The sequence below is a fragment of the Aegilops tauschii genome, chromosome 6, assembly GCF_002575655.3.
Source record: "Aegilops tauschii subsp. strangulata cultivar AL8/78 chromosome 6, Aet v6.0, whole genome shotgun sequence".
Classification (NCBI taxonomy): Eukaryota; Viridiplantae; Streptophyta; class Magnoliopsida; order Poales; family Poaceae; genus Aegilops; species Aegilops tauschii.
In genome coordinates this window covers 62,853,628-62,876,601 of record NC_053040.3, presented here as the reverse complement: position 1 = coordinate 62,876,601, position 22,974 = coordinate 62,853,628, and the positions used below count along the sequence as shown (strand labels likewise).

General features: G+C 46.6%; 1 protein-coding gene across 1 annotated transcript; it reads right to left on the bottom strand.

The window, feature by feature from the left end:
• Positions 1 to 7,910: 7,910 nt before the first annotated feature.
• LOC109764240 (histone H2B.4) lies at positions 7,911 to 8,542 on the bottom strand. Its single transcript, XM_020323087.4, has one exon. The coding sequence runs from the start codon at positions 8,450 to 8,452 to the stop codon at positions 8,045 to 8,047; it is 408 nt and encodes a 135-aa protein (XP_020178676.1). The 5' UTR covers positions 8,453 to 8,542; the 3' UTR covers positions 7,911 to 8,044.
• Between the last annotated feature and the right edge of the window lie 14,432 nt (positions 8,543 to 22,974).

Here is a 22,974-nt window from a genome sequence, read left to right as displayed (position 1 = left end):
TTTCAGTCAATGGTCAACCAGCCAACGGATGACCAGTTGACTGATCACCCGTTGACTTTTGAAGAGAAAAAACGCAACAAAAATAAAAAAATAAAAACTAGTGAATTTTAAAAGTTTCACAAATTTTAAAAGTTCATAAATTTCGAAAAAACACGATTTTGAAAAATAAAACTTCATGGATTTAAAAAAATTGGCTTTAGAAAAAGTTCATAGATATTTAAAAAAGTGAGCAAATTTGGAATCGTTTGTGAAATCTGAAAAAAAATATTCAGAAAAAAAAACACCAATTTAAACAAGTTATGACTTGGAAAAGTTCATAATTTTAAAAAATGAAAAAAGTTTAAGTTCATGAAAATTGAAAAAAATTACGGATTGGGAAAAAGCTCAAAGAAATTTGAAAAGAAAAACAATTTTGAAAAAGGTTCATGGATTTATGAAAAGGTTCATGAATTTGATAAAAAAATAAAAAAGACAAAGAAAACTAAAACCAAAAAGAAGAAAATAAAAGGAACCGAAATGAAAAATAAAATGAGAAAACCGGTTGGGGAAACCAAGAAGAAAATCCCCCAAAAAACACAGTACAAATCACTGAAAAAGGATCCCGAAAAGTGGTGGAAAAAAGATATATATGGGCTGACCCATTTACAAATATAGTGCAGTGGAGGGTCTTTGTCGGTTTGTGATTTGTACTATATTCGGCGCTGAAGTGGAATAGGAACTAGGTAGCAAGAAGACATGTGATTGGGTCGCTGGAAAGGGTGGGAGGGGTGGATCTGAAGGAAACATATGCGCGGTATTAGGGCATCTTAAACGTTGGCCCCTTTTAGGAAGTGGTATCCGTCCGCGGATAGTGACACGAGAGCCGGCCATTCAACCATGCATGCATACATTCCGAACCGGATTTTAACAACCGAATGAATTACCTGCAAATCAGATGACTTTCATCTAAACATGAGCAAATTCATTATATTTTTCACATATTTCATTAAAAAAGCGGTTGGACCTAAATCTAGTCAAAGTATACAGCGGCAGGCGGCCTCTATCCGCATCGCACGGTGGACCTGCCAGCTAGCTACAAGGGCGGCCAACTCGTGCTTTTGCTCCGTCGAGAGGCTCTCCCACAATGCGCTAGAACTCACAGTCATGGAGGAGGTGGTGCACGTAGGAGGATGTGAAGCGGGACGTAGTGTGGTGCAGTTTGTACCAGGCTGGCCTTATTTGAATAGCGGATGCCGGCCAGGCCAAGCTGCGGAGTGTGTCAATGGGGGTGCCGGAGTTGGTTTCTCGTCCAGTGTGCCTGTTTAATGACACAAGGCGGGTGGACCGGCAGCCCGTTTGATTGCGCTAGATATCCTTCTCGTCCCATCCAGTTACATTCTCCGGCATTGGATAGGCGCCGACATAGGGACGCAGCGAGGATTGCGCTCTCGTCCTGTGTGTCACTTCAATGCTGACACCAGTAAGAGATCGCGTCCGCTCTGGGGCGGCATAAATGCTATGCGCGGCAACCGTTTGGCACGGGAGAGGGTTTGGGGTGGGTCCAGGGTGTCCGTCGCATGCGTGGCACCGGTCCGGACGCCCGCAAAGCTCCCCTGATTTGTCTTTGATTTGCGGAAAAACATAGGTCCCCACGGACCAATGAGGTACCTTAATGGATAACAAAATCGGTCTAAAACACTCCATCCAAACGGATGCAATCGGTTTGAGGGTCGACATTGAAGATGCCTTATAGCGTCCTAAAATAAAGATAGATGGCAAAATCGTTGGAATAACATCTTACACGAGATAGATAATAAATCGTAAATAAATGACAGAATCTTTTCTAATACAGTACTTCATCCGTCCTAAAATAAGTGTCTTTACTTTATACTAACTTTAATAGAAAGTTGTATTGAGCATCTATTAACACGATAACAACAAATTTAAAGAGGAAACCAACCGACATAAAGATCCGACAAATATACTAATATGAACAAGCGTTGTTCACCAGAAAGATTTCTCAAAATCTAAATTCACCTCGATGAATGAACAAAGGCCTATCCTGAAGTCGTCCTCGTCTTCCTCGAGGTACTTGGTATATTCATTGATCTTCTCCATCATGTGCTTGGGAGACGGGTGCAGTTTGGCAACCCTGGCGAAACGCTTCTTCCACTCCTTGGCCTCGTCGTAGTGTGGAGTTTGCCCGCCCTCCGGTACTCCTCCTCCATGGCAATGTAGAGCATGGCGTCCGCGTGCGCCGCCTTGACAAACGTCGGCAGTGCCTGCAGCCGCTCTACCTTCTGCGCCTCCGTCTCGTCATGCTGCCCGCCGCCGACGGCGGCCGTTTTCCCCGCGTTTGAGCTGGCTCTTTTCCCCATGCTGCCTCGGTGGATCTCCCCTCTCTCCTTCCCGTGTATATAGTGTAGAAGTTTATCAAATTCCTGTTTTTCTCTAGCTTTTTCTAACAATAAGCTGATGACCAGAGATAACCTCAGGAAAAAACAGATTATCAAACCTCTAGATTGTGTTTTCTGCTTTGAGGCTGAAACATGTGCCCACTTATTCTTTGAATGTGTGGTGGCTAGGCAGATTTGGCCACTGATTACAAGTCATTTTAGGGTAGACATAGGAACTGACTTTGAATCAGTTGCTAAATTTTGGGTCTCTAGTAAAAAACACTCAGCACTCAACTCTGTCAGCGCTGCTGTACTTTGGTGTATTTGAAAATATAGGAATTCTATCATTTTCAATAACACCTTATGGATCTCGATTAAACAGGTGCTGAGGTTGATCTTAAGGACTATCAAGAACTGGACTGTGCTGTCCTCGGGCGAGATTGCAGAAAGGCTGGAGGCCTTCTCAGCACATCTTGCAAACTTCTTGAGACGTCCCTTGATGATCAGTGGCTAATGATGGGACTTCCCAATGAAGCCCCTCTGGTGGACCCATGGATCAAGCTGAAGATCACGGACAACACTTATGGCTTTGCCTCTCCTTCCAAGAAGTGTGAGACCGGAGCAACCGCATTCCCAAGCCCGATCTCGACCCTGACAGCAACCTTGTCTCCTCAAGCTGCGGCAGCACCCCTGTTGAAGACTCGCAAGGCCTCCTAGGAGCTGCTCTGCATCTACGGCGCGATGTTTGTAGCCTTGCGGGCATACTATAGCTGTAGTTTTTATCAGAACCTGATGTAGTTTCCTTTCGTTCTTTCTGAACTGCTCCTCTCAGTGAGCTGAGGTGTGCGAACGACTTTGTGTGATTTCATTTGAGTAATGGAACCGGGGAGGAGCCTCCCTGTTCTTCTAAAAAAAAGTTAACCTACGTAGTTGTGTACATATAGGATTGGGAGTCAGGCTGAGTCCTAGTAGTATTAAAAAAAGTCCTAGTCGAGTTCCAATCTTGTATGAACGTATAAATAAGCACGGCAGGGTGGATTTGTACAACCAGAAAATAAGGAATTTTTTTGAGTGGCAGAAAATAAGGAAATAAGAGGGGGAAAAAGGCAGGAGCGACATGGGCTATCAACAAAGTCTCCGGATGCGAACCAACATGTGGTTGGATGGTTAGAGAGACTGTGGTATCCCAGCCCATCAGAGTTCAAGTCCTGGTGCTCGCATTTATTCCTGAATTATTTCAGAATTTTCGGGATGCACATTCAGTGAGAGGAGATGTTCCCGTCGACTAGCTTGCTAGCTTTGCTCTGTACCTGCAGACATTCCTTTGCTATGTAGGAATGAATATTCCAACAGTTGAGCAATGAAATCTTTTTAACCCCACAAAAGAAGCTTGCTAGCTTTGCACATACATGTTTTTGCTCCCGGTTATTTGATATAGCGATCCCCAAATCCCCGCCGCCTCTGTGCGCGGCTGTGGCTTGTCGTTGGCTTCGATAGTGCCTCTTCTGTTCTATGGTGTAACTGCACGTTAGGTTGTCTCTTTCATAATGCACGGATTGTTTGGATACAGATCCTTTTAGACACGATTTTGGATGTGATCACCTACAAACTTGTTGGTCGGTGACGGGATCGGCCTCGTTGGTCCATACTTGGGCCAAAGTCATTTTAAAGGCACACCCAGCCAGGTTCTGCCAGCTTGGTCCAACAAGACCTACCTTTATCTTTTTTTTCTTTTTTTTAGGAAAGACCTTTATCTTCAATCTTTACTACTCCTCGAAATAGGCTTTCGCCCCCCTTTATTATAAATAAAAGCACAAACCGAGCAAAGTACAAGGACGAACGATACAAGGTGGTGAGGTAACTCTCTTACAAAGCAGATCCTAGGCTACCCGGATCGCGAAGAGGACAAGCAAATGTGCTACCGAAGAAGAACATAGGAGACACTGAGAACAACCCTACGCAACACCCTACGACAACCTAAGCTCCTAGACAACGCAGCCAAGAAGGAAAACGACGCAGAGCGTCGTCGCTGGCTAGCCCCACTTGGCAAGGGTCTTCACCCGGATCTCTGATGTGGAGAGGAGATCCACGACGACGTCTTCAAGAAGAGAACGACGCCCGCAAGCGTCGCCGTCGCCGGCACAAAAGCGTAGAGCTTCCGCTCGGCACCCCGCCAAAGTCACCGAGGCCCTAGGGCAAACATGACGTGCCCAAACCCCAGATCCAGACCTGGGCGACGTCCAACAGAGGATGCGCCCGAGCCACCAGCCTCTACCCCTCTTGTCGCTCTCACGACCAAGAAGGGAGCCACCGCCGCCGCCATGGTGCCCGCCGAAGAGCCAACCATGTAAACCGCCATCCGAAGCCGCCATGGTGCCCTCTTTACTTTACTACTCACCCGATGTGCGAGGCTTAGTTTGTGGTTGCTAAACTATAGTGTTGAACTTATATAAATTAGCTGAGAATAATCATCACAAAAGTAGGAGAATTTCGTAATGAAGCTTTTTTTTTTAAAAAAAGGAGGAATACCCCCCGCCTCTGCATCTCATTATGCACACAGCCATTTTAATAAAAGGTCCAGGCGAAATCAAGTGTTTAGCAGTAGGGACCGTACGTGTGTATCAAATTTGCCAATCACTGCTGCAAAGGCTCTATATCTGATGATCTGAACTTTACTTACAGAAATCCAAACCGTTTCAGATGCTTGGTTGAAGGATGCTTGGTTTCAGATGCTTGGTTTCAGATTCTTGGTTACAGAAACTGAATAAACATGTCTGAAGCAAGAATCCGATGTGACAGTCAAGCATACTTAGGTCGTTCCCTCAAGCAGCAACGTGCTTTTTTTTTATTTGCGAAATAAGCAGCAACGTGCTTGTTTCTTCAGACGGAACAATAACCACAAGCAGCAACATTGTAACAAGCCTACACCTCGCTGGCAAATGGAAAGTGGATGAGAAGGTGTTATATCAGCTCATGCGCCTACATGCAGAGATGGCACGTTGGTTTGTACGGGAGCGCATGGCTAGCCAGGCAACTCGGCATCAAGAATATGTTGCTCAGCGTGAGTTGAACTTGAATGGAATCTCAGTTTGAGCAGCGTTTAACCTGAAAAACGCTGGATAAATCGAGTCTTGTGTAAGCGAGTACGTTGTAGAACTCGCTTAGGACTTGATCCGGCAAAAGCGACGCCTTAGTTACCTGTTGCCTCCCAACCCTAATGAGCGAACATTCATTATTAAATAGATGATTTTCTATAAAAGCGTGAAGTCAATTTTAACAATTTAGTCTGAAGAATATATGCTATCTTTGGGGTATGTGCCAAATGTTACATATCCCGTGTATCGAACTTTAGTAGACCTGTACTTGGAAACACTTGTATAGGATGTGTTATCCCACCCCACATGTTGTGTTTCTAATAGGGTCTAACCAGCAACAACCGAGTATACGCCCATACCACTGGTAATTGTTGAGTTACTAGTGACCAGCGTTTGCTTTGTCACTAGTATCAGGGCGACTATATACAATAGCTGCATAGAGATCTCTTGATTTTGGTACTAAATATAATTTATGATATTATCATTCGTGGCAATGTCTTTGATAATATGTTAATTCCTTAAAGATTTAAATAATTTTATAGGTAATGGTAGGTAAAACTGAAAAATAATTACAATTTTCATCTGAGATAATTGTCCGTGTGTCGCAACGGGGTATAAAAATTATAGTAGGTAGCCCGTAATTTACTTGTCCATGTTAATTTGATTGTGTAAACACATAAGATTTATTTCATAAGCACTTATTTGGTAAGCATTTATTTTCTTACCAAAAAACATAATTTCACTTGGTAATTAAATAAAATGTGAGGCAATTAAGGAAATTTTGTGAAAAGCCGCCGGTGAGAAAAACAAGAGATGCGAGAAAAAATTCAAAATGGAGGAAGAGAGAAAGAACCATACGTAATGTTGGACAAATGAAGAGCGGACTGCAGAGCCTTGTGTTCTTTTTAAGTAGGGGAGGTAACAAAGAAAATCCAATAAAATGTGCTACCTCATTATTAAATAGATGATTTTCTATAAAAGCGTGAAGTCAATTTTAACAATTTAGTCTGAAGAATATATGCTTGGGAAATATATGCATTATATAAATTTCATTATTTTCTACAAAAAATATTGTCATGTCGGAGAATCCATAAACTCTATCGATTTTTATAAATATTTTATGATTGAATTTCGCAATCGCAATTATGTATTCTTAAAAAAATCTATCCAACCTATGGGAATCTAATAGGAGACATATAAACTAAAGTGTGCCAAGTGCAAATAAAGTATTTATGTTTGCAGTAGAGTTTTCTTTCTCATATTATTTTATTTGGTTTTGGAAAAACACAATTAAGTTCTAGATATTTGTTTTTTTGTAAAAAATGATAAATGCACCCTGAGCAATGTACATGTATTAATTAATCTACTAACTTAATCATTGCAGATTTCTAGGAATGGTAATATATATGGTTTCAATGTTTGTGAATAGATGGCCATATTATATTTTTGTCATCCATTATTTTGTTGAAAGAATTCATGTAGTGTATAACATTCGTGATCCCTTTTCTATATGCTCCATTTCGCGCTTAATACTGGCCTTGGCAAAAGCGTTGTGACGGGATAGCCTAATGCAGAATTTCTCTTGGTTTTAGTGGCCTTACCCATATCATTGTAAAAACGGATTTGCTATTCCCCCATTGATTGACTTAGTTTCTGTCAAGTCTCAGTCAACCAAGCTTAGTAGCCATTCTTGCCTCCGATTCCATATTTGTTTTTTTATGTATATATTTTATTTATTCTATTTGTTTTCAACCGCAAGACAACGATCGCACGGCGCATATGCATGAGTTTTCACTCACGCTTTCAATGAGGATCGGACTTGGTTGTTCAACCATGGGCTAAAAATTTAACAGCTCATCCAACGATCGAGGCTTAGTTTGCGGTCACTGAACTATATATAATGTGTTGAACTTATTTTATAAATTAGCTAAAGAAAATCGTCACAAAAGTAGGAGAATTTGATGATCAGATGCATACTTCACATCTTCCCAATCAAATCAAGTGTGTAGATGTACATGTGTCCCTGTTAATGATATAAAATTCAGGTGGGGAAAAATCTCCCCCGGTGAAATTTCAAAGAAAAATTGCCGGGAGATCCAAACCATTCCAGATCCCTGATTTGAAAGTGGTCAATTATCAGCATCAATTTCGAATGCAAGCTTTAAGTTCCGTGAAGCAGCAAAACGTTGTTAATCAAGTTTGCCACGCACACAAACACAGCTTACACGCCTATGAAATTAGTTTCACTATAGTAAAAGGCTGGTCATACTTTCTTTACTACCCGAGTGGAGCTCCATTTCTCAAGAAGGATCAAACCATTTGTTTCAGACAAGCATTTGTGCAATACTTTCAGAGATGCAAAACCATCTTCCTGGCTTTAAGCCCAAGATGAGACTGAAAAAACATGTTGGAAACAAGAATCCAAGGCGACAGTCATCCATTCAAGCAGCAACATGACTATTTATTCAGCAGCACCATTGTTACAACATGACACTGTCAGAAAACACACAGCTACCTACAGAGTTCCTCAGACGAGGAAGAAGAAAGAAACACAAGACTCAACGCACGAGGAGCCTAGGACGAGGTGAACTTGGTGACGGCCTTGGTGCCCTCGGAGACGGCATGCTTGGCGAGCTCGCCGGGGAGGACGAGGCGGACGGAGGTCTGGATCTCGCGGGACGTGATGGTGGGCTTCTTGTTGTACCTCGCGAGCTTGGCGGACTCGCCGGCGAGCTTCTCGAAGATGTCGTTGATGAAGGAGTTCATGATGGACATGGCCTTGGAGGAGATGCCGATGTCGGGGTGCACCTGCTTGAGCACCTTGAAGATGTAGATCTTGTACGTCTCCACGCTCTTCTTGGCCTTCTTCTTCCCCTTCTTGTCGCCGCCCTCCTTGGACGCCGGCACCTTCTTCTCCGCCTTGGGCTTCTTGCCCGCGGGGGTCTTCTCCACCGGCTTCTTCTCGGCGGCCTTGGGTGCCATGGATGCTGCGGCGGCTGCTGCTTCGAGGGCGAGAGAAAAGTTTGGCTGGGATGGAGTAGTAGAGAGACAGAGGCGACGGATTGGAAGTGGGATGGGCCGGACTCTTTATAGGTAGGAGGAGACAGGTGGGCGCTGATTGGTGGAGCGATGGGAGCCCCGGATCGGTGACGTGCAGGGATATCAGCCGTTACCCGCTATTTCGGATGGAGGGACCGGATGCACTTCTACGCGGATCGGTGACGTGGCGAAAACGTGCGTGTAGCAGTTGGAGGAGGAGCCAGCCGACGTCTCTGTGGCGGGAACTTTGAAAGTTTGGGGGTTACCCCACTCGGGCCCCAGCTGCCAGCGATAGATACTTGATCGTATTGGACCATACTCAAGCTTTTTTTTTGCGGGAAGGACCATAGTCAAGCTGTGTGAGCATTCGGTCGAGGGATGCAAGGTGTATTTGTGGATCCTGTGTTGACAATGGACACGGCTCGACAATCCTATTTGACTTAAACAGTCAACTAAAAATGCAAAGAAACAAACACATGTAGTTTGTGGTTACTATGTATTCACTCCTCACCTCTTCTCACGCTAAGCGTTTCTGCATGTTCAATATAGTACCACGTAAAAGTATGTAGTGAGATAATTTTCGCAGCAAAAATGTAAGGGTCATGAAGAAAGATGCATTGTGCTTTAAGACAAGTACATATAGGGTACAAGTCATGTTGGGTACTGCTGCAAAAAAAACAAGTCATGTTGGGTATGATTGTATTCGGTTTACTGTTGATGACGAATATATCTTTTAGGCATGTGACATAATAATATGTTGATGGAATCCATGGTCAATGGTAAACCCAAATTACAAAGTTGTTTTGCATAAATAAACATAGAGACAACAAATTTATATTGCTTGTGTGATTGTACCGCAGCTTTGTAGTTGGTGTTTGCTGCTAGGGCAAGCCCAGGGTTGCCAACCAACAAGCAAAGAAAAATTCATTGCCTTTCATGCCAAAAATATATATATATATTAAGGAGGATCCCAAGCCTACAGATAAGCGTGATCACCGCCATATACGGATGTGCCCGATTCAACATATTAAGGATTGAAGTCTACTACAAAGCTTCACCATAAGTATAAAGCACCCCACACATAATAGAGATTATATTGAGGTCCATGGACCATCAAACAATCATTGTCACCACCAGAATGAGCCGCCGACACGGCACTGTCGCCGCCCCCATACCGAAGCCCTCCTGACCTTGTCGATGATAGTCAGGAAGTCTTCTTGCACGTGCCCCTAAGGATCAGAGTCCCGGAGCCATAGACGTTGTCATTGAACCTTTGAATTTATTTTAATAACCTCACACCAAATATCGTTGTCGTGTACGCGCGGCAAGAAACCCTAACCTCGCCGCCCCAAGGAGCTGACATGAATCTACGTCGGAGCTTTGTCTCATCTGTTCTGATGGATGAACTCAAGGAGGATTTGAGCCCAGAAGACCAACTAGAAGATGAAGTGTCACCATCTGCATGAGTGCCACCCCTGCAAGGACTAAAATCCTAACCTATCTACTACTCGGAGAAGAGCTACCATGATTCTCGTTCCCACTACCGTCAGCCAGAGTGTCAGATAGAGGGGATGTGAGTCCATGGGCACATTGATGAAGATCTAAGGGAGGAAAGCTTTTCCCTGATTGCCTTGTGAGAGAGGACAAAAGGAGTCAATTGGTTGACTTATTCAGCATGTTGCTTGCAACTACACCTTCACCACTCCAAAGCAAACCTTCCTAATATACATCATATCATAATAACTATGAGCATGGGAAAGATCAATCCATGTAAACTCTTCTGTCTCACTTCTTTGATCCAAAGTGCCTTCCATATGATAAACCCTATAATTATAGCCTAAACTGTTCCAAGGGAATTTAACCATGCACCACAATATGAGTAGGTGCACGCCGCACGTGAGAATCCTGGGCACACAATTCTCGGTTATAAGTCATCTACATTGTTGTGAATGATAGTGACAGAGCTATGCCGACGTTAGGCCCTCGGCCACCTTCAAGACATTAAGCGATCATAGCTATAGTACTCAATGATTTTGGTGTCAAAACCGGGCGCCACCCCATGTGCCTGGGTCCTATCTCTGCCCATGGTGAAAGATCATCACTAAAAAAAGGAGAAGCTGCTCTCTTTTGAGAGTGTAGATCATCTTTGAATGCCGACCTTACGGAGAAGCGCACTCCCTAGCTCGTAGGTTTATTATAAGGCCACATGTTGGCATGTGTGGCTAACCCATCCCCCTGAGGTGATTCATCTTCCTATAACCCTGTACTATAATTAAGGACCAAATTGAGGTCGAAAAACAGAAACAAAGGACATGTGGCAAGTGGGAAGGTGAATGATCATCTCTTTACTAGAAGGGTACGTGCGTTGTTGATGTGCTGCAAGTCTTAGATGACAATATCGGTACATTATAAAAATCAATTATAATATTTCCAGAAAACAACTAAGCATAATAAAGCAAACATTTTGGTCCTATACATAATTTACTAGTACACAACACCTAAAGAAAATAATCTTACCATGTAAAGTAGCAAAAGAAAAATAATGTGATCGTATACTTGATAATGTACATGTGACAGCTACATGAAGCTGCAAAGTTCTCTATAAATTGCTACGACTGAGTCTAGTCCAAGAAAATGAGATGGTTTCTGTGCATCCTCGAGTCACCCATGCGTTAGGGGCATACATGATTACTTGTATTATCTAAATGAGTAAAATAGAATGAAAGACTTGCACATTCACTAAAAATACAATGAGTTTAACAATCACTTGTCTGGCCACTCAATGACACAAGAACAACAAATAATAGATTCATTGTTACTAAAAGCCTACTTCCCAAACTCCATTCATTGTTACTCAACAAAAAAAACACAAGTGGTAAAAATAAATGTAAGACTTTATGGGGATGTTGAAGTTAACTAAGACACAATATTTTATGCCAAGTACAAAAGAGGACACCAATATATCTTCTTCCCATGTTAATTTTTTTTAAACTACCACTTGGGGACATTCCAAAACAAATATTGGCACAAGTGCATGTCCTTATTAAAATCGATAGGACCAACCATCCAGGCCACACCAACAATATGTCCACGCTACCGTTCACTTGACAAATCATCATCTAAAAAATGATAATTGAACTATAAACACAAAGATACCAAACAAAAAAATTGAATATATTAAAGCTATTCATGGAAAAGAACAAGAAAAATGCAAGACTACCACTTACCTCACAAATCATGTTTATAATTTGATAATTGAACCGAGGAGCACAAAAGTATCTAAAAAGGAGTTGAATGAACGCTTTGTAGACTTCCTCTTAGCTATTCTACCGCCATCCCTATATGCATAATCCATCTTGTTTCCACTTGTGAAATTTGATCATATACTATACTTTAAGGATTTGTGGATATCACCCTCATCGTTGCCATGATAACAAAGAACTTTGCATAGGGATAGTCTACTCCGAGATCATTGCCATTATATAGGTAAGGTCCTATAATGATTACCTCATGTGAACTGCGAGCAAGCCATGATGTTTCATAATTGCCACTATGCATAGCCGATATCCTTTGATACTTTTATTCCTCCACATTACTATAAAGCCATGTCCATTCTTAGATGACCACTCAATTTTGAGGTAGGCTGAAATTTCCAAGACGCAGCTTAGTTTTGAGATTCAGATCCAACACATGAAAAACTGCTATTTCCCATTGTCTTACTGAATGCTTGAGGACATATATCAACCTAACAAGCATATATGTAGATGCTTAATCATGAGAACAATATCTATCATGCATCAGCACAAGAAAGAAACACATAGGTCACAACACCAAAAGAGAAAAAAAGCATTCGCGATATCAGCAAGAAGTTTTTACGATAAGTGCATGGATTTGAACAAAGTACGATCATTCAGAAAACACAACTAGATAAACTGTTATGCTCAAATGAAAATCAAAGTAACAAAAATACAATAGAACATCTTACTGTAATAGAACCAACAAGCACATTCAGAAATTTGAAATTCCCCATCATGTTGACAATTACAACTAACCACCTTAATATACCATCTTCACTTTGCTCTCTCCTCGTAGTGATTGCCCTAGTAAAGGGTCAACAAGTTGGCGGTAAAAATATATGCAAGTTGGCAAAATACATCTTCTATACTAAAAGCGCCATTAAAAATAGAGGACACGATTTAGGTCAGGTGTCTCTATGGGAAGCGGTTATTTTGAAAATTGGGCATGTTGTGACTTTGCACATTAGTACAAACTTAGCCAAAACCATGGCTCTTGCCGAAAACGGAGGGATATGCACCACAGGAGGTGGGAAGGGCAAGCACTTGAGTAAGGTTGACCCAATTTCGTTTGTTTGGAGGATATGGCGGTGTAGAGGCAGTCTATGTTTCATGGTTGATGGAAGCTATCTTCAACGTCCCGCGGTAGGTCTTGTAAAGCTAGCCCTTGTTGCTTACGGAAGACACGCAATCGAGACAACCACCGAGGTGCGTGAACACCTTCTTGTAGTCCACCATCGGCACAGGTGTCAGGATGGCCGGGTGACGATGTCCCAGATTGGGGTCACTCACCACTTCGTCTCTGACCTGGTGGGTCGGGCCGAGCACCCCATGTCGGTTCATCAATGGACCACATCAAGGCAACTATGAAAGGAATGCTCCTGAGATACTAGAAGTCATCTACAACCCGTTTTCCGTACATGTAACTGACTAGGTTCTAACCCTAGCCCCCCTGGTACTTATATGAGGGTGTTTGGTTGGGCTTTTATTTGGCTTCTTCACTTTGGCTTATAAGCCAAAAAACACCTAAATATGTGATTTGTTTTGCCTTTTTGGCTAATAAGGTGCTTTAGAGACAATATAAGCCAAAAACAGCTATTTAGGTGCTTTCTTCGCTTATAAGCCAAGTAAAAGCCCAACACCAAGCACCCCCTATAAACCGAGGGGTAGGGCTCGTAGACGACACACAATGATCTCATGATAGATCACCTGTACTTTGTACTTAACCCCAAATCAATACAAACACAAGCAAAATGAAGGGTATTATCTCTAAGGAGAGCCCGAACCTGGGTAAATACTTGTTCTCTGTTACCATCATGTCAAGGCTACTAGCTCGGGATCCCCTACCCGAGATATGTCGAATTTCACTTCGTCACAGGGTGGAGGTGACGAGCGAGGGGAGGAAGAGGCATGTCACGAGAAAGGTGGGCATGAAGGAAAAATACACACGCACATAACACCAACGATGGATTTGATATTGTTTGTACAATTAATCCTCTATACTTTCTTATGGGAGCAAATTTAGCTGAAATCACTATCAAAGTTTCTTAAGTGGCAGCCAAAAGCTCGCAGGTCGTCCGATAAATGTTATTGAGTTGAAGTTATATAACAGCTTATAGATGATTCCCTCCTCACCCTTTCATTGGTCAATATGATTATATTCAACATCTAATTTCTATCTTTGTGTCACATTGCTGCCCCCATATCCAGTCCAGGCATGGTTCTGCTTAGTAGATTACCACAATTACAAACAACTCGAGAAGTGATATAGTGAACAATTTCAATTAATATTTAGTGTACAACATTGGTAACAAATGTGATATAGCAATCAGAGCATGATGACTTTTTCCCATTATCTAAGAAATTTTGGAGCATAACATCATTCTTTCTTTTAATATACATGCCTTGCTATATTATTGGAAGAAAAAAATCAAGGCCAAACTTTATGCTTAAAATAAATATTATGCTCATGATCTATTTTAAACTAAAAATGATCATGTATACAACATATATATTAACTAATATCACATATATAGTTCATTTGCATCAAAAATGGAAAACAATTAGTATAGGCAACTGTCCCGAAATTAAGTCTCTTAGCATTAGTAGATTAGATATTAATAACATAGCACCTCTGTGTAAGCAAGCTCCAACTCCATAAGACGGAATACCCAGATCATGCAAATATTAAATCAAAGAAGTTCTTAATAATTTAGGACATCAATGATATGAAAAGAATGAAAATTGGAACTCTTTGAATAAAAATCGAGATGAAACAACACCAAAAAGGGGAAATTGACCATCAATTTGAGACCTCCCTTGTTGTTTTAAATACGTCTTTATTTCTGGCTTTAAATACTTCTTGACACCCATTTTTCTAACAACATTATCAATGATTTAGTGATCAGAACAGAACATCGATCAGTTCCGCCTCTAAAATACATATTGTATTGAACCATCAGTTTTGACATTCAAGGCCTCCTTTGGTTTGTTGAAATCTTATAGGGTAGAATTTTCAAAGAAAAATTCCTACGAAGCCCGATTCCTATTCCTATGTAGGATAAAAACCAATTGTTCACATTTCAAAGGAAAACAAACATTAGCCTAGATTCAATGGAATAATTCATATCATATGCATCAAATGACATGTCTTTGAATCTAGATGCATGTCATCTCATTTTCTATGTTTTTGCTATTCTTATCATATTCTTATCCCGTGAATCAAAGAAGGCCCAGACTTCGAGGAGTGTTGACCTGAAGCTTTTCCAGTTGCACCAAGCCAGTCTACTCTATCTCATATGGAGGCGGGCCTTAGGGTGTGTTTGTTTGGGCTGCAACTTCTTCGGCTGCAGCTGCAACGGCTCCGGCTGGAAGGAGCAGCTGTAGCTGCTAGCTGTGGCTGGATGGTTGGAGCTGAGGTGTGTCCGTTTGGTAGTTATGTTGTAGCAGCTGCAGCTGTTGCTGAAACATGCTGAAATGATCAAAATGTCCGTTGATTAGGCTTAATCCTGATTGTACTGTATTAAAAATATAAATGACCTTATTAATAGCTGTTTTTGTCGCAGACGGCCAGTTTCACATATTTGAACTGAATCACACAAGTTTGATGGTATAGACAATGTATTTGAGCGAATTTGATATATTAGACATATGATGATAGATTTCCCACTCATATTAGATCGTATAGAGAATTGTACTGGCCGCTCGAGCACACATACAACATGAGTGCACCAACAAACATTAGCACACTCTCGCAGGGCGCCTTGGCACTTGACAGCCAGCGGGCACACAGACAAGGAGCAGCAGACGCGTGGACATTGGACAGTGTAGAGAATGATTTGGTGCATCGATATTTGATTGATCGTGCACTAGGCACATATATATAGGTACAAGGGGTGCGACCGGTGTCTTGTCTCCCAAGATACAAGTAAATACAGAGGGAGAGAGACACTACAGGTGCGGCATACAAAACCTAGACCTACGTACATGTACACATGTTCAACACCCCCCCCCCCCCCCCCCGCAGTCGAAGCGTCGCCGGTGACGCAGAGACTGGACCGAAAGCCCTCAAACGTCGAGGTGGGTAGTCCCTTCGTCATGACATCGGTGAACTGCTGATCGGTGGGCACATGGAGAACTCGAACACGACCAAGTGCGACGTGCTCCCTGACGCAGTGAATGTCGAGCTCAATATGCTTCGTCCGTCGGTGATGGACAGGGTTGGCAGCGAGATACACCGCGGAGACGTTGTCGCAGTAAACAAGCGTCGCCTTGGTAACCTCGCATAGCAACTCCTGAAGTAGCTGTCGTAGCCAAGAGCACTCCGCAACGGCGTTGGCTACGGCCCTGTACTCGGCCTCGGCGCTCGATCGTGAGACCGTGGGTTGTCGTTTAGACGACCACGAAATCAGAGAGGGCCCAAGGTAGACGCAGTAGCCGGAAGTGGAGCGGCGAGTGTTGGGACACCCAGCCCAGTCGGCGTCGGAGTAGGCGACAAGGCTGGTGTCAGGTGATGCCGTGAGGGTGAGACCCATAGCTGTGGTGCCACGTATGTACCGAAGTATACGTTTCACGAGAGCCCAATGGGTGTCACGAGGAGCATGCATATGAAGGCACACCTGCTGGACAGCGTACTGAATGTCCGGACGCGTCAGTGTGAGGTACTGAAGCGCACCGACGATGGAGCTGTAGAAGGGAGTGTCGGACGCCGGAGAACCCTCGACGGCGGACACCTTAGCCTTCGTGTCGACAGGCGTAGGAGCAGGCTTGCAGTTAAGCATGCCCGCTCGCTCCAGAAGCTCGTAGGCGTACTTCTGCTGGTGCAGGAAGAAGCCAGTAGCCCGGCGCACTACCTCAATGCCGAGGAAGTAGTGGAGAGCCCCCAAGTGCTTGAGGGCGAACTCGGTGCCGAGGCGAGCTGTGATCTGCTGAAGTAGCGCTGGCGAGGAAGCAGTCAGGATGATGTCGTCGACGTACAATAGGAGGTACGCGGTGGTGGGGCCCTGGTGATAGACAAACAGGGAGGCATCGGACCGTGTGGACCGGAACCCCTGCTGCTGAAGGAAGGCTGCGATCCGCTGGTACCAGGCCCGAGATGCCTGCTTCAACCCGTAGAGAGAACGAGAGAGCAAGCACACATGGTCCGGATAGTCGGTGCCGACGAAACCAGTAGGCTGCTGACAGAACACCTGCTCGTCGAGATGACCATGCAAGAAAGCATTAGACACATCGAGCTGGTGAACCGGCCAGGCGTGAGAGACAGCAAGCTGGAGGACGGCTCGAATCGTGCCCGGTTTGACAACCAGGGCGAAGGTGTCGGTGAAGTCCACACTGGCACGCTGGCGAAAGACCCACTTGCCAGTGATGACATTGGCACGGGGAGGCCGCGGAACAAGCTGCCACGTACGGTTGCGCTGCAGGGCGTCAAACTCCTCACGCATCGCAGCTAGCCAGTTCGGATCCCGAAGGGCTGCACGAGCAGAGGTGGGTAGCGGAGACGGCGCCGAGGTGGATGCAGCACACGCGTACTCGTCCGACGGGTAGCGCGTGCTAGGACAAAGTGTCCCGGTCCGAGCCCGAGTGACCACACCGGTGAGGGGGGCGGCCGCAGCGACGGGGGCCGCGAGGGCCGCAACAGGGGCCACGGCGGGGGCGGCCGAGAAGGCCGCGTCATCAGGGGCCGCGGCGGGTACGGGGGCCGCCGGGAGGGCCGCGGCGACGGGGGCCGCCGGGGGGACCGCGGCGGGAGCGGCCGAGGGGGCAGCTGCAGTGGCCGCGGCGACAGGGGCCATGGCAGGGGCCGCAGCGCCAGGGGCCGCCGGCGCGGGGAGCGCGGGCAGGGCCGACTTCGGGGCACGGCTGGGCAGTCCGCCAGAGGTGGGGGCAGAGGCGAACTGCGCCGCTGGAGACGCCGAAGGTGACGGTACCTGCTGAAACGGGAACACCAGCTCATGAAAGTACACATGCCGCAAAGTGAAAACGCGGTGGGACACTGGATCATAGCACCGATAACCTTTGGTGTTGGGAGGATAACCAAGAAAAATGCAAGGAAGCGACCGGGGTGCGAGTTTGTGAGGAGCAGTGGACGCGGTGCTAGGATAACAGAGACACCCGAAGATGCGAAGACCATCATAAGATGGAACCGCACCAAAGAGGAGCTGGTGAGGAGTGTAGTTCCAGCGGGAACGACAGGGGCGAATGTTAATGGGGAGGCTGGCGGTCGCGAGCGCGTCCGGCCAGAACCGAGGAGGCACGTAGGAGTGGAAGAGCAACGTGCGGACACAGTCATTAAGAGTGCGAAGGACGCGCTCGGCGCGGCCATTCTGCTGAGACGTGTAGGGGCATGTGAGGCGAAAGATGGTGCCGTGGGACGCAAGTAAATTGCGGACGACGACGTTGTCAAACTCCTTGCCGTTGTCAGTTTACAAGGCGAGAATAGGACGACCGAACTGTGTGGTGACATATGAATAAAAGGCTGTGAGTGTGGCACGAGCGTCGGACTTGCGACGGAGAGGGAATGTCCACACATAATGAGAAAAATCATCCAATATCACCAGATAGTATAAATAGCTCGTGTTGCTAGCAACCGGGGACGTCCAAACATCACTATGTAATAACTGAAACAGAAAGGTGGAAATGTTTGTAGACTCGCTAAAGGGAATACGAATGTGCTTGCCAAGACGGCAAGCCTCACAAGTATGATCGTCGACCTTATTACATGAGAAAGAAAAACTCTGAAGAATCTGACGCATAACGGTGGAGTTGGGATGACCAAGACGGGCATGCCAAAGATCGACACTGGCGGCGAGGGCGACGGGACGACGGGTAGTGGTGGCGCCGGAGGGGTGCACTGGGTAAAGCTCGTCCGGGCTGTCACATCGGTGGAGTACCATCCGTGTACGGGTGTCCTTCACAGAAAAACCGATATCGTCAAATTCAACAGTGATAGGGTTCTCACGATCAAGGCGACGAACAGAAACAAGATTAGTAACTAAGTCAGGAGACACAAGAACATTAGACATATGGACAGGAGTAGACGGAAAAGACATATGACCGACATGTGTAATGGGTAGGGAGGAACCGTTACCAACGGTGATACGGGTGGGAGTATGAACGGGAGTGGCAGACGTGAGGTTACCGGGATGAGCAGTCATGGGAGCGGTGGCGCCCGAATCCATGTACCAGTCACCACCGCCACCATAGGAGCTCGGTGACGGGGCAGAGTGCAGGGCGGCGAGCAGGGCCGAGTCCCACGGCGGAGGCACCTGAGGAGAGTAAAACCCTCCATAGGCCGGCGCGGGAGCTGCACGGAAGGCCGACGCGGCGGTGGCGCCGTAGGCGGGCGCAGGCGGGGGGGGGGGACACCGTAGCCGCTGTAGGGAGTGGCGTTCTGCACGGCGAGGAGAGCCTGGTGGCCCGCCGGGCGAGGCCCAAGGATGCCCGGAGCAGGAGCCCGAGGAACCGGCATCGAGTACGCGTGGACGACGCCGGTCCACGGGTTGGTGCCGTATGTCCATGGGGGAGTCACCTGCTGCTGCTGCTGACGAGGCCCCCCCCCCGACGTCTGTTGCTTCTTGCGGCCGCCCCCGCGGCGGTTGCCGCGGCGTCCGCCGCCCGGCTGCTGGGGGGCGGCGGGAGGGGCGGGAGGCGCGCGGGAGGGGGAAATACCCCGGAGGCGCGGGGGACGGCGGCTGCTGGCGCGGCACGGGTGGGGCGGCCTGTGGAGGGGCACCACGTGATGTGCCAGCGGCGAGGGCGTGATGCTACACACGCTTCTTGACCCCCTTCATCCGGCGCTCCTCCAACCGCAAGTACGCCACAAACTTGGGGGAAGGAGGGCTCCGGCATCAAGGTGAGGTTGGAGGCGGCGTTGCCGAAGTCCTCGTTGAGGCCGGCGGTGAGCGTGCTGAGGAGGAGGTCGTCATCCACCTTGGCTCCAATGTCACGGAGCTCATCCGCCAACGTCTTCAGGCGGCGGCAGTAGTCATCAATGGACTGTTCATCCTGGTGACAGTCAAAAAATTCATGCTGCAAAAAAACGCGGCGCTGAAGCTTGTTGTCGGTGAAGAGGTCGTTCAGCTTGACCCACATGGCACGGGCGTCGTCGCCGGCGCTCACGACCGTGTGGAACAAGTCCTTGGAGATGGTGGTGAAGAACCACTGGATGATCGTGGCGTCGATCGCGGTCCACTCGGCGTCGTCCACCATGGCGCGGGAGTCCACGGTGCCATCCACATGATCCACGAGGTTGTTCTCGCGGAAGAGCAACGAGAAGTACGTCTTCCACGCGAAGTACGTGGAGTTGGAGGCGTCGAGGACCACGGGGACGCGTGCATGGACGTTGATGTCGCGGATCTTAGCAGGGTCGACGGCGAAGGGGTTGGAGTAGGTGGAGGCGTTGGACGACATGGCTGCGAGGTCGTGGGGAGGGAGGCGGCGCGGCTTGGGGAGAAGCGGCGCGGTGGTGGAGGACGGGCGGCGTGGCGTGGAGGGGAGGGCGCGCGGGGAGGAGAAGGCGCGCGGGGAGGAGGGGCGGCGGCCCGAGGCAGCGGCTAGGGTTAGCGGAAGCGGGAGGATCGACTTGCGTCTGATACCATGTAGAGAATGATTTGGTGCATCGATAATTGATTAATCGTGCACTAGGCACATATATATATAGGTATAAGGGGTGCGACCGGTGTCTTGTCTCCCAAGATACAAGTAAATACAGAGGGAGAGAGACACTACAGGTGCGGCATACAAAACCCAGACCTACGTACATGTACACATGTTCAACAGACAGCACGTGTAGATGTAGCACACGCACAGATCACGCACGCATTAACGCACACAGACGTTGGCCCGGGAAAGACAAGGTGGAGCCTGCACCGGGACGACGTGCGTTGTCGGCAAGCATAGGAACGCCCAGCGGCTCACCAGCAGCTGTGCGTGTCCGGCATTGACCCGAGGTGGACCACCATCGATCCAGCCACCTTGGCTCGATTCGGCACGGAGGAGAGGAATCTCATGGCGGCGGCCGTGATTGCCGAGGCAACTCGTCACGGCGGCACTGTTGGCGAGGGACTCGGGGCACGGGAGTGAGGAAGTCACGGGGTTCGAGGCCAGAATGGTCAGCGGCAGGAGGGAGTCGCCGTCTCCGTGGTGGCGGCCAGCGGGGTTGGTGTGACGCCCCCGATTCAATCATACACTAATCGTACACGCAAACGTGTACGATCAAGATCAGGGACTCACGGAAAGATATCACAACACAACTCTAAAAATAAAATAAGTCATACAAGCATCATAATACAAGCCAGGGGCCTCGAGGGCTCGAATACAAGTGCTCGATCATAGACGAGTCAGCGGAGGCAACAATATCTGAGTACAGACATAAGTTAAACAAGTTTGCCTTAAGAAGGCTAGCACAAACTGGGATACAAATCGAAAGAGGTGCAGGCCTCCTGCCTGGGATCCTCCTAAACTATTCCTGGTCATCGTCAACGGCATGCACGTAGTAGTAGGCACCTCCGGTGTAGTAGGAGTCGTCGTCGACGATGGCGTTTGGCTCCTTGGCTCCAGCAACTGGTTGCGACAACCAGAAAGAAATGGAAAGGGGAAAAAGAGGGAGAAAAGCAACCGTGAGTACTCATCCAAAGTACTCGCAAGCAAGGATCTACACTACATATGCATGGGTATGAGTGTATGTAGGAGATATGCCCTAGAGGCAATAATAGATGATATTATTTATCTCCGAGTTCATAATTATGTTTATGTTCCATGCTATAACTGCTATGGTTCTCGAGTCTGCAATAACCACGAGGCTCGGAGGAAGACTCATATGCACGTGTGGAATAATAAACGGTAAAATGTATTCCTAGTCTGGCCTCTAAGACTAGCTCAAGTGTTGCATGATGGTTATGTTTTCCTGATCATGGGCATGTCTATGTCAGCAACCTTGAGGGTACAATGTTAAGAGAACATTTGTGTTGAATCGACCCGGATTGATGTTATGCTATGAGATTCATTCGTCACAAGTTTATTGGTACATAACACAAAGATGGTTAACATTTGCATGATTCCTTAGACCATGAGAGTATCGAGTTTCTTCATGCTTGCTTCATGAACTTTGGGGTTTGTTAAACGTCATCCGTAAATGGGTGGCTATTACGGCGGCTTACGGGTTCATGGAAAAGTGTGTCAAGTAACTTGATAGCTCAAGATTGGGATTTGCTCCTCCGACGATGGAGAGATATCTCTGGGCCCTCTCGGTGTTACGGTATCCATCATCGTCTGGCCAGACACTTTGTGATTTGATCACGGGGATGCCGGAACACGATAACGAGAAAAGAGAACAATACCGGTAACGAGGTAACTAGCATAGTGGACAAGTTGTTGATCCACGGGAATGCCAACATGTCTCACCTCGGGTATTTGTAACATATCGCGAAGCAACAGGAATAGCACACGGCAACTGGAGGTTCACTTGAATATTTATTCGTGTGGGTATAGGGGTCAATATGGGTGTCCACGGCTCCGATGTTGATCATTGATCGGAAGGGGTTCCGGGTCATGTCTATACTTCACCGAACCTATAGGGTCACACGCTTAAGGGTCATCTATCTGCTGAATACTAGACAGGGAGTCTGAGAGAAAATCACCGAAAAAGTTTCGGACACCGAAAAGTTTCGGACAGCGGAATCGTACCGCAGAGAGAGGTCATCGGATAAGTTTTGATGATACCGAAAAGTTGTTTCGGGATACACCATTAAGTCAAATTGGTTTCGGCACATGCCTGATAATTCTTGGAGGATGCCAGAATCATTCTGGAAGCTTTTTGGAATTTTCTGAGATAAAAACCGGAAATGTTCCGGAGCTGCCGGAGCCACTTCAGATGCGTTTCGCAGATGAAAATCACTAAAACCGGAATTGTTTCGGAACGCGTTGAAAATCATTTTAGTGGGTACATGAAATGTTCTTAGCCCACATAAATATTTTCAGTTCGATCAGACGCTGAAAAAAGTCGTCGTGAATAGTGAAAATCAGCTTTATGGTTACTTTATGGAAAGCCACCTTTTGGGGCTTTGCTCCAAAAGATCTTGGGGATGACATGGATGGATAGGAGCCATTTTTTGGGCCCCTCATGGGGGTGTGGCCGGCCACATGGGGTATTCCCCCCTTGGGGACCCTCTTGTT

Bases quoted from the DNA above. Each gene is read 5' to 3' on its own strand.
- LOC109764240 (XM_020323087.4), bottom strand. From the start codon at position 8,452: ATGGCACCCAAGGCCGCCGAGAAGAAGCCGGTGGAGAAGACCCCCGCG.